Source organism: Pagrus pagrus (assembly GCF_965226575.1).
Source record: "Pagrus pagrus genome assembly, chromosome: 9".
Lineage (NCBI taxonomy): Eukaryota > Metazoa > Chordata > Actinopteri > Spariformes > Sparidae > Pagrus > Pagrus pagrus.
The window spans coordinates 30,442,999-30,458,838 of record NC_140193.1 but is presented as its reverse complement, the minus strand read 5'-3'; the positions used below and the strand labels follow the sequence as shown (position 1 = coordinate 30,458,838).

General features: G+C 41.1%; 1 protein-coding gene across 3 annotated transcripts in view; it reads left to right on the top strand.

Annotated features, from left to right (window-relative positions):
• The window catches only part of satb2 (SATB homeobox 2), a gene marked incomplete at its 5' end in the record, with an annotated part of 49,706 nt that extends 34,117 nt beyond the window's left edge, over nt 1–15,589 (top strand). For 2 of the 3 annotated variants that reach the window (XM_084361334.1, XM_084361333.1), the window contains 3 exons: nt 2,742–2,936; nt 12,735–12,938; nt 13,088–15,589. In XM_084361334.1, the coding sequence (XP_084217460.1) occupies nt 2,742–2,936; nt 12,735–12,938; nt 13,088–13,582 (894 nt within the window). In that variant the 3' untranslated portion in view covers nt 13,583–15,589. The remainder of the gene's footprint in view (nt 1–2,741; nt 2,937–12,734; nt 12,939–13,087) is intronic. The other variant, XM_084361332.1, reaches the window with a different exon arrangement.
• Nucleotides 15,590–15,840: the final 251 nt, after the last annotated feature.

Below are 15,840 nucleotides of genomic sequence, written 5' to 3'. Positions count from 1 at the left end.
CAAAGCAGTGTCCAAATGATGAAAAATATTGCTGTAGAAAGTGCATAATATGTACAAAATAAATAAACCATAAAATGAAACAATAGACATTTTTCTATTGTCACATGATATATATCATCATACCACACAGCCCTGTTCACATTGTTAAAATACTTTACGCCAATTCTCTCCATTTATTAATGGACTTTTAAAATAGCCATTTCATTTTACACACATTTTTTTTTGTTAATTCTATAATATTCTTACAGTCCTCCTTACAGTCCCTTCACAGAGAGGATCTGTTGATTGGTTGGTTGATTGAGTGATTAGAATTTTCAAATAATTTACCAGAAAAACAAGAATTATTCAAAGGATATCATACAAAACGTCACGCACTGGTGTAATTAATAACTCAAAAATGGCTCAGTTCCATTTGAGTGTCCCAGTAAGTAACTCCATCCACAGAATTAGCAAACCTAAATGAATCTGTTTAAGGTGCATTAAAACCAGAACTGGTGAGACAGACGTACATGCACAATGTTGCAAGCATGTGGTGCTAACTTAGCTAGCAGGATTAGAACAGCGTTCAATGAATTAAAACAATATATTTTATCCAACTTTGAGCCCCTAGAAATGCCCCCTGAGCAATATCACAGGGTCAGTAAAGGATAATGAAGTCAATGCATGGCTTGCACCCAGCCTTGCCAACCAGGTAGCCTCTCTTCTCTGTGTTTACTAAGTTAATATGCCTAAATAGAGACTGTATGGATATACAGTAAACATCATCCCCATTCTAAACTTGAGGAGAGGAGATGCATGCTTGTTTCCCTCCTCGGTCCAAAAGGAGAAACATGGACCAAGGACTTATTTAGAAATAAGAACATATGGAAAACAAAATAAACCCGTACATCTTATATATACATAGTTTTAAAGAGAATAAAACACACATGACTCAGTGTTAAACAAAGGCAGTGGAGGAGCTAAATCCTAAAATGTATGGATATAGTCCATTCAAACACAGCCACATGTTGCTGTGAGTTGCCAGGTGTAAGCGTGAGAAAGGTAATATCCAGAGATGTATGCATCATGTATACAGTATGTGCATGCTTGGCGTGTGTGTTTGTGTGCGGTTAGAGGTCCCCCAGGTTGGTGGGTCTGGGGGTGGCAGAGGGTCACGGCTCAGTGCACCCATCTGCTGCAGCTGGCCACAAGGACGGAGAGAGAGAGAGAGAGAGATGATCAGGCTATTAGCGGTGCATGCTGCCCGAGGTGGCTGGTTGAACACAACAGCTGGTGTCACAAACTGAACCAGTCTAGCAGATATAATTGAATCTTCTCCTTCCCCCATCTTCCTTTTCTACATTTACCTCACACACCCTGCGCATTTTCAACTTTTTCAACTTTTTTCTAAATTTAATTCTCACTGCGTTATCTCCAGACTCACATTTTTTGTCTGTGTCTGTCTTTTCCCATCTTCTATTTCACAGAGTATCATCACTAGTAAGGTGTTGATTCTCTGTGACTCCACAGCTGGAGCTGGAGAGGACACATCAAACAGCTAATAAAACAGAAAACACAAGAATGTCCTACAGAATTATTCCTTTACGGGGAACAGAAGCCTCCCCTTCAAAATATATGTGTAAACTCTCACATGCAGCAGATTAGCTTAGCTTAGCTTGGCAGGATTTGAAACAGGGGAAACAACTAGCCTGGCTGGATATATATATATTTCCAAAACATAGAAGTATAGACCATACTCACACAGCAGCCATTTTCCTCTGGCATCATGCTCAGGCTGTGAAGCTCAAATGTCGTTCTGCTGTTAAGGCCAAGGAGGAGGCGGCCATGTTGGTGTTGGTGACGTGTGTTGAGTGAGACGATGTAGTTCACTTAGTGGTTTAACAAAAAACAGATGATATTTTGCTATCTTTGCGACAAACAGCGACTTTATTGACCTGAAAAATGTAATTCTTTAAATTCAAAGCATCATATGAGTGAATAGTGGGATCAAAAATGTATTTGTCTCTCTCCATTTACTACTGTACACATTTTTTCCCATACAAGGTCCCATGAGATCCATTGGAGGGTGTGTGGCTTCAACAAATTATCATTTCAACATTTCCTGATTGATAAACAACTGAAAAGACAATTGATAATGAAAATCTTGCACGACATTGGGCTGTAGTTCAAGGTGAAACAACTGATTTGATAACCCATTAGCTTCCGTTAAACAACAGCTAATGTTAGTATTAAACCCTTTTCTCGCTATTGTTACTGTTTGATTGTGTTACATATTAAAACAGAAAGTCCTAAATGAAGTGTAAAATATCAACGCAAGTCTTGGACACATTTGTTTAAGCCTGGAAGTAAAAAGCACTGGATGTAATCAAACAGTAATGCTTGCCAGAAGGTGGTTGAATGCTAACATTAGCCAATGGGTTATCAAATTTGATACTTTACTTTGAAATATGGCTGAATGTCCCTCCAGATTTTCACTGTACATCATTCCCATCATCATCTTTCCCGTTGCTGATCAATCAAGAAGCTGTGAAATGATACAAATTTGCCAGATTGCCCCATTTATATGACTTGCAAAGTGGAACGCAGCAGCATAACGTTATCCAAGCATTTGAGCTCCCCACCCTGAGTGTGATGTCAGAGGAAAATGCCGCTGTGTGAATATGTTCTATTACTGCACCATCTCCACTTCTCTCTTTAACCACTGCCTTCTTTCTCCATGTCTGTCTCTGTCTCTTCTCCAGGGTTGGCTGTGCGAGCTGCTTCGGTGGAAGGAGAACCCCAGCCCAGAGAACCGCACTCTGTGGGAGAACCTGTGCACCATTCGAAGGTTTCTGACCCTGCCACAGGGCGACAGAGACATGGCGTACGAGGAGGAATCCAGACACCATCACAGTGAGAGGCTTCACACCGTCCTCCACCTGCCACAGGACACACAGGTAAGAACCAGAGATGAGAGAGTTTACAGCTGGTTTCAACATCATCTCATATCTCCATGTCCAGATGGACGCAGACATTAGACAGAGAAAGGCTGGCTGTGTACACACAATGTGCTAAGATTAGCTAACCATCTGTTTTCTGTAGCCTTGTACTGAACAGGCTGACATGAGAGTGGCATCTCCCCCAGAGAACCAATAATTGTATTTCCCAAAATCTCAAACTATTCCTTCAAACATATCGGCTTTTTTTCTACCACACAGATAGATGTCGGGTCAGGTTTAAATATCTTCAGCAACACCTTTATAATGAGAGCACTATTCAACACCCAAACACAATCATACACAGTCATGTCCGTACTGAAAGGTTGTCACCAATGATGGTTATTATTATCATTGAATATACAAAAATATTTAACCATGTGTACCCACACTTGAAACTGTATTTCTCCATCCGTATAGACCGCACCTGTCGTAATTAATTCCTTATTATATCCGTTCAGTATAACTATGTAGTGCAGTGTTTGATCTGGTTGTGTGTGCTCATGTGTTTGTGTGTCTGTGCGTGCCCCAGTGGAATCGAAGAGTAAACACTGTTGCTGGGTGGTGTGGCACTGGAGGAAATGCCCCATTAGTTTTTGAGGAGGGAGGTGGAGGCTGAAGGAGGGCTGAGGGAGATCGATGCAGGAAACACGCTGACGTGTCGGCCTCTGTCATTACTGTAACCCTCCCACTCTGATACAAACACTCAACCCTGTCTATCAGCCTGGTAATATTTATAGTCCAGCCAAGGACTGCAAACTCCTGACTATGTTCTCTCTCTGCATCGATGCAGAATCTTCCACGTTCACGTCACGATGCGTCTTATAATCGAGAAATGTCCACACCTTCAGTCTATTTAGGCTTTCATTCCAATCTGCTTGCTTCTTGTCCATGTTGCCTAAAAAGTTGAGAGTTAAAGTTGTTTTACTCTGCAGTTGACAGCAACAATCTCACATGAAGTTCTGTTTAGTTGCTGTTCTACAGCTTTCAAACATCAGCAGATTAACTTTTATGTTAACATGGAGGCGAAGCCTGTAAGCAGCCAGAGAAAATTGGAAATGTATAATTCCATGACTCCTGCTAATCTCTATCTGCAGATGAACATACAGTATGATACAATAGGAAGCTCCAGAATCAAAACTAAACTGATCTTGAGGGAAGATTGTCAACCTCATAATCGCAGTGTCATTTTTGAAGTATCCTAATAAAATCACTGATACCAGCTAAGAAATAGTCCAGCACATAAACCTTTGATTAATACAGATTAAACAACAAGATATAACATATTAATTAATTAGGAAGCTTTCAAGGTGATGTTGAGTGAAATTTTGAGGCAGAGCCAGGCTAGCTGTTTTCCCACATTTTCAATCTTTATTGTAAGTTAAGCTAACCGTTTGCTGACAGATTTGAGAGAAGTATTGATCTGTGAATAAGTGTGTTTCCCCAAAATGTTGCACTATTCCTTTAAATACAATGTGACGGAATCTAAGCAGTACATCTGTTGTTTTTCTACTAACCGACTGCACTGTGAAAAGTCAATCAAAAGTATAATTATTCAAGGTGAGCCGCTCGGACTGAATTCACTGCGGGCCCAGACACATTTGAGCAGGACAGGCCTGAGCACAGGTCCTCTGAATGAGAGATAGTCTGTACAACCACCAGCCCACCCTGCCCCCATGCAAAGCTATTATATACCACATATAGTATATACCATATGCCATAAATCAAAAACAGACAAATGCTCAAACTTCCCATTTAGCATCCCGACATAAATCCTATGGGTTATTTTGCGGCTCCACCCACCTCTTCCCATTCAGAGCTCTGTATTAAAGGCTGATGGGAAGACGGGCAGGAAGCTGTGGTGGCACCATTAACACATTCCTCTGCTCCTCTCCCACTCTCAGCATAGACTAAAAATAAAGTTCACCCTCATAATGGCCATTCTGTAACCTCTCCACCACTAACACCACCAACCCCCACCCACCTCGAGAGACACCGGGAGATGAACTGTGGTGAAAAACTGGTGATTTATTAATGGGAAATGAGGTGTGTGTCCGTGTTGGTGTGTGTGTGTGTGTGTGTGTGTGTGTGTGTGCGCGTGTGTATATATATATATATATATATACATATATATATATATATAAATATGTGTGTGGTGGTGTTGTTGTCTTCAGACCCCCCTCCGTCCCACATGAAGCCCCCACCAACCTCAGGCTCCAGCCAGCCTGCCACCACAGACCACACATGTGTCCCATCTGCCACACATGCAAATACACAATCTCACACTGATAGTTGGTAATGTGAGTACTCCTTTGTGTTGTGGACAATAAGAGGGTCTCTAAAACTGTAACAACCAACCACACAACACACATGAAAAATGAATGCAGTGCTGAGGCATAGCTGTACAGTAGATCCACACACCACTGATGTGCGTGTGTGTGTTTGAACCGGACTGCATGTTTAGTAGCGTGAGCCATGTCTGCATGTTGGGGCTCTGGGAGATCTCTGACTGTGTCACAGTGTGTCTATTAGGTCTGCAGGTGTACGTGTGTGTGTGTGTGTGTGTGTGTGTGGGTGTGTGTGTGGGCATGTCAGTAACGTCAGCAGCATCACATTTCTTCATGAGTGACACGGCCCTGGTGCTCGCTCGGCAGCTCTCATTCATACGGCTTTAGCAGTTAAGTGCGTCCCACAGCTAATTTGGCAGAGTCTGCCCTTATAAATAATTTCTTTATTGTTTTTGCTAAATTGATTTCTGCTGCAAGTCAGGGGTGTTTATGTGTGTCTGTGTGTGTGTGTGTGTATGACCGCTCACCGTGGCTGAGACCCCAGGAGTGGTGGACTAGAACAAGAAGTAACAAACACTGCGCCCTTCCTCCTCTCTCTTTACAGTATGCCTCACTTTAATCCAAAGGTGCTTTACTGGCATCACATACAAACGTGCTTATTGCCAAAGCAGCAACAAATCCTGTCAAGACTGTGAAAAACAAGAGGTGCCTGGTAAATGCCCATGTCAGTCACACTCCACACCCCGATTTTGTAATACAGACTTTCTGCTAAAAATGTGAAATCTGCAGGCCCCGGCCAAGAAAACCCTGATGACATCATCAGGTATTATTTTCCCAGTGTTTGGAAAGTTCCCACCACTGCCATTACACAACTGTTTTCACCAGGGGAGTCGTGGTTCTTCTGAAGAACAGTGTTGTATAAAGTATAAAGTCATACTTCAATAGAGTACTGGTTAAAGTGAAAGTCATCCATATGAATAGTACGTGAGGAAAAGTCTTAAAGACCAAAATACCAAGGAATAACAAGTACAAATAAAAGTCATTTATACATTCATTAACATGTATGTATATGCTGTATGCTATGGGTAAACCAATTATCGGACCCTGTAAAAACATTGAATTGATCCTTCTAACAGACTGTGTGTGTATCCAAAGCCTGATATTATCCCTCTGTCCCATAGACCTTCATTGTCCAAAAACTTTAAAAACTCAGTGTTTAAATCCACAGTGTAAAATGGTCCCAAATAAATTTGATCTTTAGCAACATTTGCTAAATGTGACAGTGCCCAGAAATGTGTAACCTTTTTACAAACTGATATTTTACTGTTGGACACTGGTCTTTTTTAAAGGACATTCTGCGTGAATTCTTAGTTTTTAAAATCCTTTGTCTCTGTCATTGTGACAAAATGAGCTGTTGTCTTTTTTGTTTGTTTTTTTTACACTTGACAAAGACTGACAAAGTTACAAAAACTTGTTCTTCGTTTATTCACTTTAGAGGAGGTAGCTGCCTCTCTGGCAGTGTTTCTCTCTCCAGTCCTCAGTATCCCGGTGGCCTCTTATTCATTCTTGCAGGGTGGAGTTTGGGCTTTTTGGTAAACCACAATTAAGTTAATTGTTTAATTGCTGATAAATGGAATGAATACCACACACAGTTTCAACGAAAAAAATATGCAACACACAAGCATGTGCCCACACAAACAAACACTCACACACACACACACACACACACACACACACACACACACACTTAGCTGCACTCTCAGCTAGCCTCAGTAACGTTATGTGTATGCAGCTTTTCATCAAAGAAACATTATTTTACAGAAAAGGAAATGTGCAGTGACTCATCTACTCCCATTGCCTGGATTCAGTCCTCAAGATTCGCAGGCACACACACACTTATTTGAATACCAGAGTAGGAGAAAGAAACAGACAGACAGACAGACAGACAGACAGATAGATGGAGAGAGAAAGAAAATTTTTAAAAAAACCACACTGATTAACAAGAAAGGTGAAGTCATGCACAAAACTAACAGAAAAGTGATTTTTCCTTCATTACATATTTATCTCTGTGTTAATGGTGTCTCTGGTGGTCACACACTGCACCCCCACCCCACCCCCCTGCCCCCACCAAAACACACACACACACACAGACACACACACACACACACATAGAGAGAGTTAGGGGCCCTGGAGGACCAGAGCTCATTAAGGAGAAGATGAATATTTCATGTTCTATAATTCTTTCATAGTTCTGCGCCGTAATTTGCCTTGATTTACGTTTAAAAGAAAACTTTTTCATTTTACTGCAGTGCACTCACAGCATTGCCAGGAGAGAGAGAGAGAGAGAGACAGAGAGAGTAACAGAGAGAGAGAGAGAGAGAGAAAGGGAAAGAGTGAGACGGAGTAAAGGAAAAAGGGAAAAGAAGAGAAGTTTTTCAGGAATATTGAATCATGCCATGAGAAGAGCTGGTCTGGCCGTGGGGCTCCAGTGCTTGTGGTTTTGGGAGAGCAGGGCTGTATTGTGTTGCTCTGAAGTGACATGTAGTCTCTTCCAAAGTGTAATGGTCAGAGATGGGAGGAGTGAAAGGCTGGGAGGGAGGGATACTGTAAGCTTCAATTTGCATTAGCTAAGTTGTTCAGAAAATAAATTACATGAATGACGAAGTTTTTGTCACTGGACTCCTCACAAGAACTCCTCTGACTTCAGAGGAAAAAAATGATCATAACATCAATCTTAAGTGGACTTAAGCCTCCCAGAAAAGATACATTAGTCACTTAACACAGCGTTATGAGGCTACATTCAAAATCTTACCTGAGTTAAAGAAGTATTATCAGCTAAATATACTTACCAGTTTAGGTACTTGTTCTGCAAAAAAGCCCCTCAGCCATTTCTATAATGTGTTGTTGTATTTCTATTTTAGATGTATTCATTTTCAATCTGCATTTTACTGTTGTAGATGGTTGAAGTAGAGGAAATTTTAAAGGGTCACTCCAATTTTACTCATTAAAGTGTATTTAAAGGTATTGGGAAATACTGCTGCATATGTGAGAGAAGTAGTATACAGCCTTTTTTGCATTCAGTGATGTGACTAAGTTGGATTGTGGGTGAGTCCACTCATTTTGTATTGCACTCCTATAAAACTACTGGACTTAAAAACAAATGATCAAAATCGATACAGCATAACCAGAGATATCACCTTTTTTATTATTATCAATAACATCTTGTTATTATTTCTTTTCAAAACCTGGTGCCTACATCACCCACAATAGAGATCACTGGAGGCAATTCATTGGATTACATACAGCTTCCTCTGGAGCCACAAAAGGTTTTAAACTACTTTTTTCACATATGCAGCAGGACTCCCCAAGACCTGCAAACACATGTTAATGTGTAAAATGTTTGGTGTAACCAAACATAGAGAATATTTGAGTAAAACTTGTAGAAAATTGAAGTATTCAAGTAAAATACAAGAACCAAAAAAATGTACTTAAGTAACATACCGAGTATAGTAAGTTTTTAGTTAATTTTTTTATGATGACAGCACTGCTTACATTTCAAATGTCCACCATTGGTTGTTTATTCACAGCAATGACAGCATTCGTTTTTTGTTTGATTTTGTTTGAAAAGGTGGAGGTTAGGTCTGTTTCTTGGGTCAACAAAGCATGACCTTGTATAGTATATATATAGTATAGCATAGTATAGTATAGTATATAGTATGCTTTTTTTCCAGCGATGACCATGATCTTTCTCTAACTTTAAACAAGTTGTTTCTATCCATAAACCTAAACAAGCTTGAAGGTGGCAGGTCATATGCACTGTGGAAGGGACTATAAAACAATGTCGTTGTGCTGATGGGTTCACAGGATCAAAAAGTAGCCAAATGACATTTGGCAATGACAAGTGACTTTTTGTCATTTGGTTTGGAGGACTTGTTGGCAGTGACATGCAGTGATGTGGCCACATTTCTAGATAATTGCCCCAGTAGGTCTACTCTGTCTGACATGACTCACTGTTTTTTCATTTTTTAAATCATATTTACCGAAAGGAGCAGATCAGTTTAATGACTATCACCTGGATTCTATGCAGCCTCACACAATAGTCAACAGCAGTCGCTGCAAGACGACACTGTTTACCACAAGTCATTTTGCAATATTGAGTGTTCAGAATTGTCTTCCTGTAAGAAAGTGTAGAAAGACTTAATTGCTAATAATGTACCAGCTGTGAGATTGTTGCACCATTATTACCAGTTTATTACAGCTATAGGCAGTGCAGATTTTTGAAATATTACATTTTTAATTCCCCTAGTGTCTTAATAAAATTAAAAATGATAAATCTCATCTCAACTAATGCCTGTTTTGGAGAAATACCCAACAGGCAATATCTTTGACGATGGGAGGGACAGCAGGGAGCAGGAAGAATGGGATGGAGGGAGGTAGAGGTGGAGGACATAGTGAGGTGGGGGTTGGGGCTCCTGGCGTCCACCAGTTCAGGGCTGATTTGGATGTGGAGTCATGTTGGCTTGGCAGAGGCCCACTTCATTAGTGTCCCAATGCATTAGAACTGAGGGGAGAGGGAGGAGGAGGAGAGAGGAGGATAGTAGAAAAGGAAGGAAAGACACTAACGGGAGAAAAACTTAAGGTATGAAAGTAAAATGAGAGCACAGGGGAGAAAGGATGGCCAGTTGAGGGAAAAGAGAGACAATGAGTCTTTGGAGATAAAGTCTGAAGGAGCCAACCGGCCTGTGTGTTTGGCTCTGCTCTCTGACATCATCATTAGTGCATGAGGGAGACCAGGCCCTGCCATTGGTGCACGCATGTGTGTGTGGCGATTGATCCAGGAGTCCCTGCTGTCAGCCCAAATAAGAGTAGAAATGATGAAGGTATGTGAATGGGGTGGTGGGGGTGAAGGGGTAGGCTTCGCAATCCCCTCCATGATTTACCCTCAATTTAGTTATTAAGTGTCTCAGTATGTTTGCATGGGGGATGTTTGTGGCTGTGTGGTCCTCATTAGGGCAGGGGTAGATATCTTTTTTCTGGCCTGTGTCTCTCACTCTCTTTGCTGGTGGTTTTCCAGCATTCTTACAGACTTTTCTCAATATCTAAAAGCATCTCTGTGCGTAAAAGAAACAGAAGACTGGCGGAGGGAGAGAAGAAATGACAAAAAAAGGAAAAACCCTCTGAATTCCTGTAAATTGGTCATTCCCCCCCTGAAATAAAGCCCCTGCGAGTGAAATCGGAGCAATTTCATGGTCTGGCCTGCCCTCAATATTATTTAAGTAATACCCTGTTATTATTGAAGAGAGGGAGAGAAAAGCGAATGACTATTATCTTTATGTGGGTCCTTTAATTTTAATGCGCCACAGATTTATAGCTGGGCATTCCAGTGGGGAGGCCCCTCCCTGCTCTTAAAGCAAGCGGGCGGGACACGACCGCAACGTACTCACAACAGCCACTACCTTCTGACAAACAACCAAAGTCCCCACTTTCCCTCCCAACACTTCTGTTGAATAGCCCTCAGCTGGTCCTGACTCCCAGCGGGTCTGTCTGTGAGAGCTCCACCCTTCAGAATAACAAACATATTTCTACACCTAACCTCATTGTCTCTATTTATAATTTCTATTTATCTCTATTCATTCACCACTTTTTACACTTTCCTAGCAATTCTTACATGTACTTTTTGAAATCCTGTGTATAAATCTGGTTGACAGGCTGTTAAACATTGAGCTCCTTGCGCAAAACTGGTATAACCTGAGTTAATAAGAATCCTCACTGAAAGTTCATCCTTTTCTAGTGTAAATGTGAACTTACATAAAATTCTTTACCAGCAGCAGTGAGAGTAAACTTTTGTTGCCCTGAGTTAGTAAGTTTTCTCAGGCAGTGCAGCTCAACTAGCAACCATTTAAAAAAAAACTATCATTTGTTGTTCAGGTGACAATGTATAAAAATACACCTAAAATTAAGAGATTTGAATTGATGCCTTCTGTAAATTAGTTAAGAAAAAGATATTTGAATTTTTTGTTTTCTCACTAAAAAATGCATATGAACATTATTTCTCTCTGTGCCATTAAGTTAAATTTGATGTGCAATAATACAATAAATAAAACATTAATCAGTACTGTGGCTTTGAAACCTGTAAATCTCTATTTGAAAAACAGAAAACATAATTGAAATAGTAATTAATCATTTAAGGCCAGAATGTGTTGTATGTATTTAATATATTGGTTGAACAAAAATGATTATTAGACACACTGGAGTTCTGAATTCGGCCAAATCAAGTTACTTCATGTTTGACCAAACAAAAATTACTGGTGGCGTTCCTCAAGGATCGATTCTTGAGCCTTTTCTGTTTAAAATTGACATGTTCCTAGTAGCAATTTGTTCCTTTCAGCAGTGCAGACAGTTCTCAGATTTGCATTGCTATGCTATCAAGTGACAACGGTCCTGTAGAACTGCTAAACAAACACATCGAACAAATCACATTTAATATGCCTAAATTTTGTACAAATGTCAGCAATACAAAACTAGAGGGATTGTTTTGTTGGTTTGGTAGTTTTCAGTCGTTTTCATTGTCAGATCTGCACTAGATGCCGCGGTGTCATGGGATTGATTTTGACCATTTTATTACTTGTTTAGAAAACACCAAATGGTTTAGATCTACTTTCACAACTATTGTTTGTAGACTCCAGGCAAATATATAGATGTTTTAGTGCATTTTGAAGCCTTATATGGAACAATTAAAATTTTCCTTTTCATGTGCAATGTGCACATAAATTTGCCTTGTTTTGTTTGTGTGCAGCCTAACCTCTGAAACTAGACATATACTTGTGCAGTAGTGTTTATTTAATAGATTTATATAAGCAGTTTCATTCATTCTTCTCCGTATGTTTGCATTTTTTTCTTTCTTCCACGATCAGAATTGAACCATAGCAGTTAGTACTGACCAATGATTATATTACTTTGTCCTCGGCATCTTGAATGGCTGGTTAAATAGTGATGAGGTATCATAAGTTTGTAAATAAGAGACTTCCTGGCAGACAGGTGGTTTGCGTTTTACTAGAGCTAATCTTACACACATTAGGTCAAAGGTATACTGGACACAAAACACTTTGAATGCCAGCCTTGGAGCAGGTTAATAGACCGTGAAGCTCCGTGAGCTGTGAAACACTTGTTCTCACCCTCTGTTCACCCTGCAGCCCTCGCTACTGTGTGCTGGAGGGGGAACAGGTTACTGGTTGTTTCATAAGATTTGTTGCAACATGCAGGGTTACTGACATATATATACCATATAATATTTTATTTTTGATGAAAGATAAAGAAGTGAGTATGCACTGTAGCACAAATGCATCCAGACGTTGACATCACACTGGATTTAGGTCATAGGTATTTGTTGGCTGTCATTCATTTCATTATGTGACTTTAAATTAATTCTTGCTGCAGTGTTGATCAGGGGTCACTGTGCCCCATTAATCAGCTCTATTGTCTTTCACGCCAGGCACTTCACAGGCCACCACCAGCCCCAATGAAGGAGCACCGCCTGTCTCCGATGCGAGAAGAACAGTTATCTGCCCCGGTAAACGAGGAGGGGTCACAGAACATGGGAGCAGGAGTTGCAGGTGGATGTCCACCTGGCACTGTTGGCAGTGGGAGCAACAAGAAGCCCAGATCACGCACTAAGGTACAAAATATTATTCTGCTTTGGCTGTTCAGGATCATCATCAGGACTAATAGAATGATTATGATGCATTTTGGCACATGGGTCTGTTGGTTTTACTTTGCATTCTCTATCAATGTATCCATGCTGAATCCTGGCTTTGTGTTTTCTAGATTTCCCTGGAGGCCTTGGGTATCCTGCAGAGCTTCATCCAGGATGTTGGACTGTACCCAGACCAGGAGGCCATCCACACCTTGTCAGCACAGCTCGACCTGCCCAAACACACCATCATAAAGTTCTTCCAGAACCAGCGTTACCACGTCAAGCACCATGGCCGCCTCAAGGAGCTGAGTGAGGGGGCTGCCGCAAGTGGAGGTGTGGACGTCAGTGAATACAGAGAGGAGGAGTTGCTTTCAGGCTCAGAGGACCCAGAGTCTAGTGAGGACGGAGCTGAGGAGATCTTCCAGTCCACAGAGGGGAGTGGTGGGAGCACAGGGGGGCTGAACCAGCCTCCGGCCTCCTCCAGCTCCAACTCAAGCCAGTCGTCTTCAGGGACCAGCATCGTTCAGGAGGAAGGCAAGGACAAGGGGCATGGCCGACCTGGTGGCCCTCTGGCCCCCGGGAGCTCTTCATCCAGTCCTAGAGAGCAGGCTGACTACCAGAGGTAGAGACTGACACACAGAGAGGAGAGAACAGAGGGAGAGAAAACAAGACAAAGAAAAGGTCTATAATAATTAAGTGAGAAAATGGTCATGAACTGAAACTGTGTGCGAGGTGACTATCTATGTAGGCACAGATTAACCAAGAAACCATTAGGCTGAAATACTGTACATCAATAACATGACCAGACAGACTCTTGATAGTGACTCAGACAGACATTTGTGAAAGTAGGTGCAATTATTGCTGCTCATGCCTCCAACCTACAAACACAAAAAAAAATCTCCACAAAATGATCCCAAAACGGTCTCCTAAACAGCCAATTGCCAGAAAAGACACACCAAGGAGGCAGGATTTTATCAAGGTTGGCCATAAATTGTTCCCTTTCCTCCTCCTAAAGTCTGAGCACAGTCACATAAGACCTTCTCTCTACAGGCTGGGTTGAATTTGCCCAGCTGAGTGACGTTTATAGACTGGATCCTGGGGCTTTACAAGACCTCTACATTCCTATAAATCCTCAGGACACACTGATGTTACTAATGCTGTTGCCTGCCTGAGAACATGGACAGATGGCACTCGCTGTTCATCTACGAACTTCATTTCATCGTGGATAAAGGAAAATGACCACTCCACATCCTGCCCTCGCCTCACCGTCACACTCTAGAATCACTACCAGTCCTATCTAGCACTTACTGTTCACAAAGACACTGACATTTTGTGGATATGATGTACTCTTGCCTCCTTCCTTTTGTCTCTCCTCTCAAGGCTCACGAATGCTGTGAGGTTAAAAAATGACTCAAAAGAGGAGCAGTGGACATTCTGGCAGGAGGACAGCGGGTCGACATCAAGAGGATGTGGCGTGGAGGGACAGTCGGGCCTGCGCACCCACGACTCTGAACCCTTTCTGGCACCGCCCCCGTATGTGTGGCGAGAAAAATGTCAAGAAAGGAAGGACAGAGCGGAGATTCAGCAACCAAACAATCAGTCACTTTATGTGCGGTAGTCCACCCCTTCCACTCTTCCTCTCCTCTCTCCATCTCACTCTCTCCCCCTTTTCCTCTCTCTAATTGGTGCCCACAGTCTTGTGTTTCACCACACCTACCCGCACTTAAACTTCACCAACCCTATTTATTGCTATCTTTATCCATGATTATTATTATCATTATTGTTATTATTGTTGTTATTATGGTTAGAATTGCTGTCATCACGTGCTATTTTTAGTTTTTATTTCCATGGTTTTAAATATTGGTTTTCAAAACTGGGCGGTTGTTTGGGTAGGAGACATTAAGAGTGCTCTGCCCTGAAAAAGAGGAAGAAAAGGAGGGGAGAGTGAAAGGAAACAAAAAGAAGCAGTTACTGAGTGTTATTGGGTAAAAAAAAAAAAAAAAGTTCTGTCATGTTGTATTATGCCAATTTTTTATGTCTGTTTCCCAAAAATAGTAGATAAGACTTGTTGAAATGAGGAACAGTTAAGTGAGAAGCTGTGCTATTTTGCTGCAGTTGATGACAATCTACTTTTTTGAGCCATTAAAGAAATGTGGCAGGTTTGACTCATCACTTTTGATGTCTGTAAATACCCAAGACGGGATAAATTGCTATTAATGAACTTGTATTTCTTATTTTGCTGAGTGACTTTAAATGTTTGAGCCAGTTTGGAGTACCAGAAGAGTGCTGTTTTTATTTGTTTTTTCATCTTTGGACAACTCAGTGAAATCTATTCATTTCATTGTGCCAGGACAACTCAATCACAAGAGTATTTAAAAATAATTCAGACTGTTTTTTTTTGTTTGTTCGTTTGATGTCTGGTGCACTTGTGTACAAGTATACAGTATGTTCAAAACTATATCTGAGAATGGATAGTGTCATGTTTGACTATCCTGATTGGCTGCTACACTCAAACAGATTGCCTTTTAATTATTACATCAACGCCAATCACTCCACATGATAATATTGTGCTTTTCTTTATGACAGGAATCAGGGTTAGACTCAAATGGAGTTCCTATGAAATGTTAGTTCATCCAGTGTTGAAGTGAATTAAAATTTGTGAATTCAAAAATCGTCTGTTTGTCATTTCAGCAACATTACTACACTTTTTATGGCTCCTCACATGTGCACTTACACACAGACGCACATATCTGGGCCAAGCCTTTTTCCCGAGCCTATTAATTAAGTCTGTGTAAAGCCACAGTGGCTTGGGTTTCTAATAAGTGTGTGGGAAGTGACAGTAATACACTCAGAAGAGTGTCTCTCTCTCTCTCTCTGCTATCCC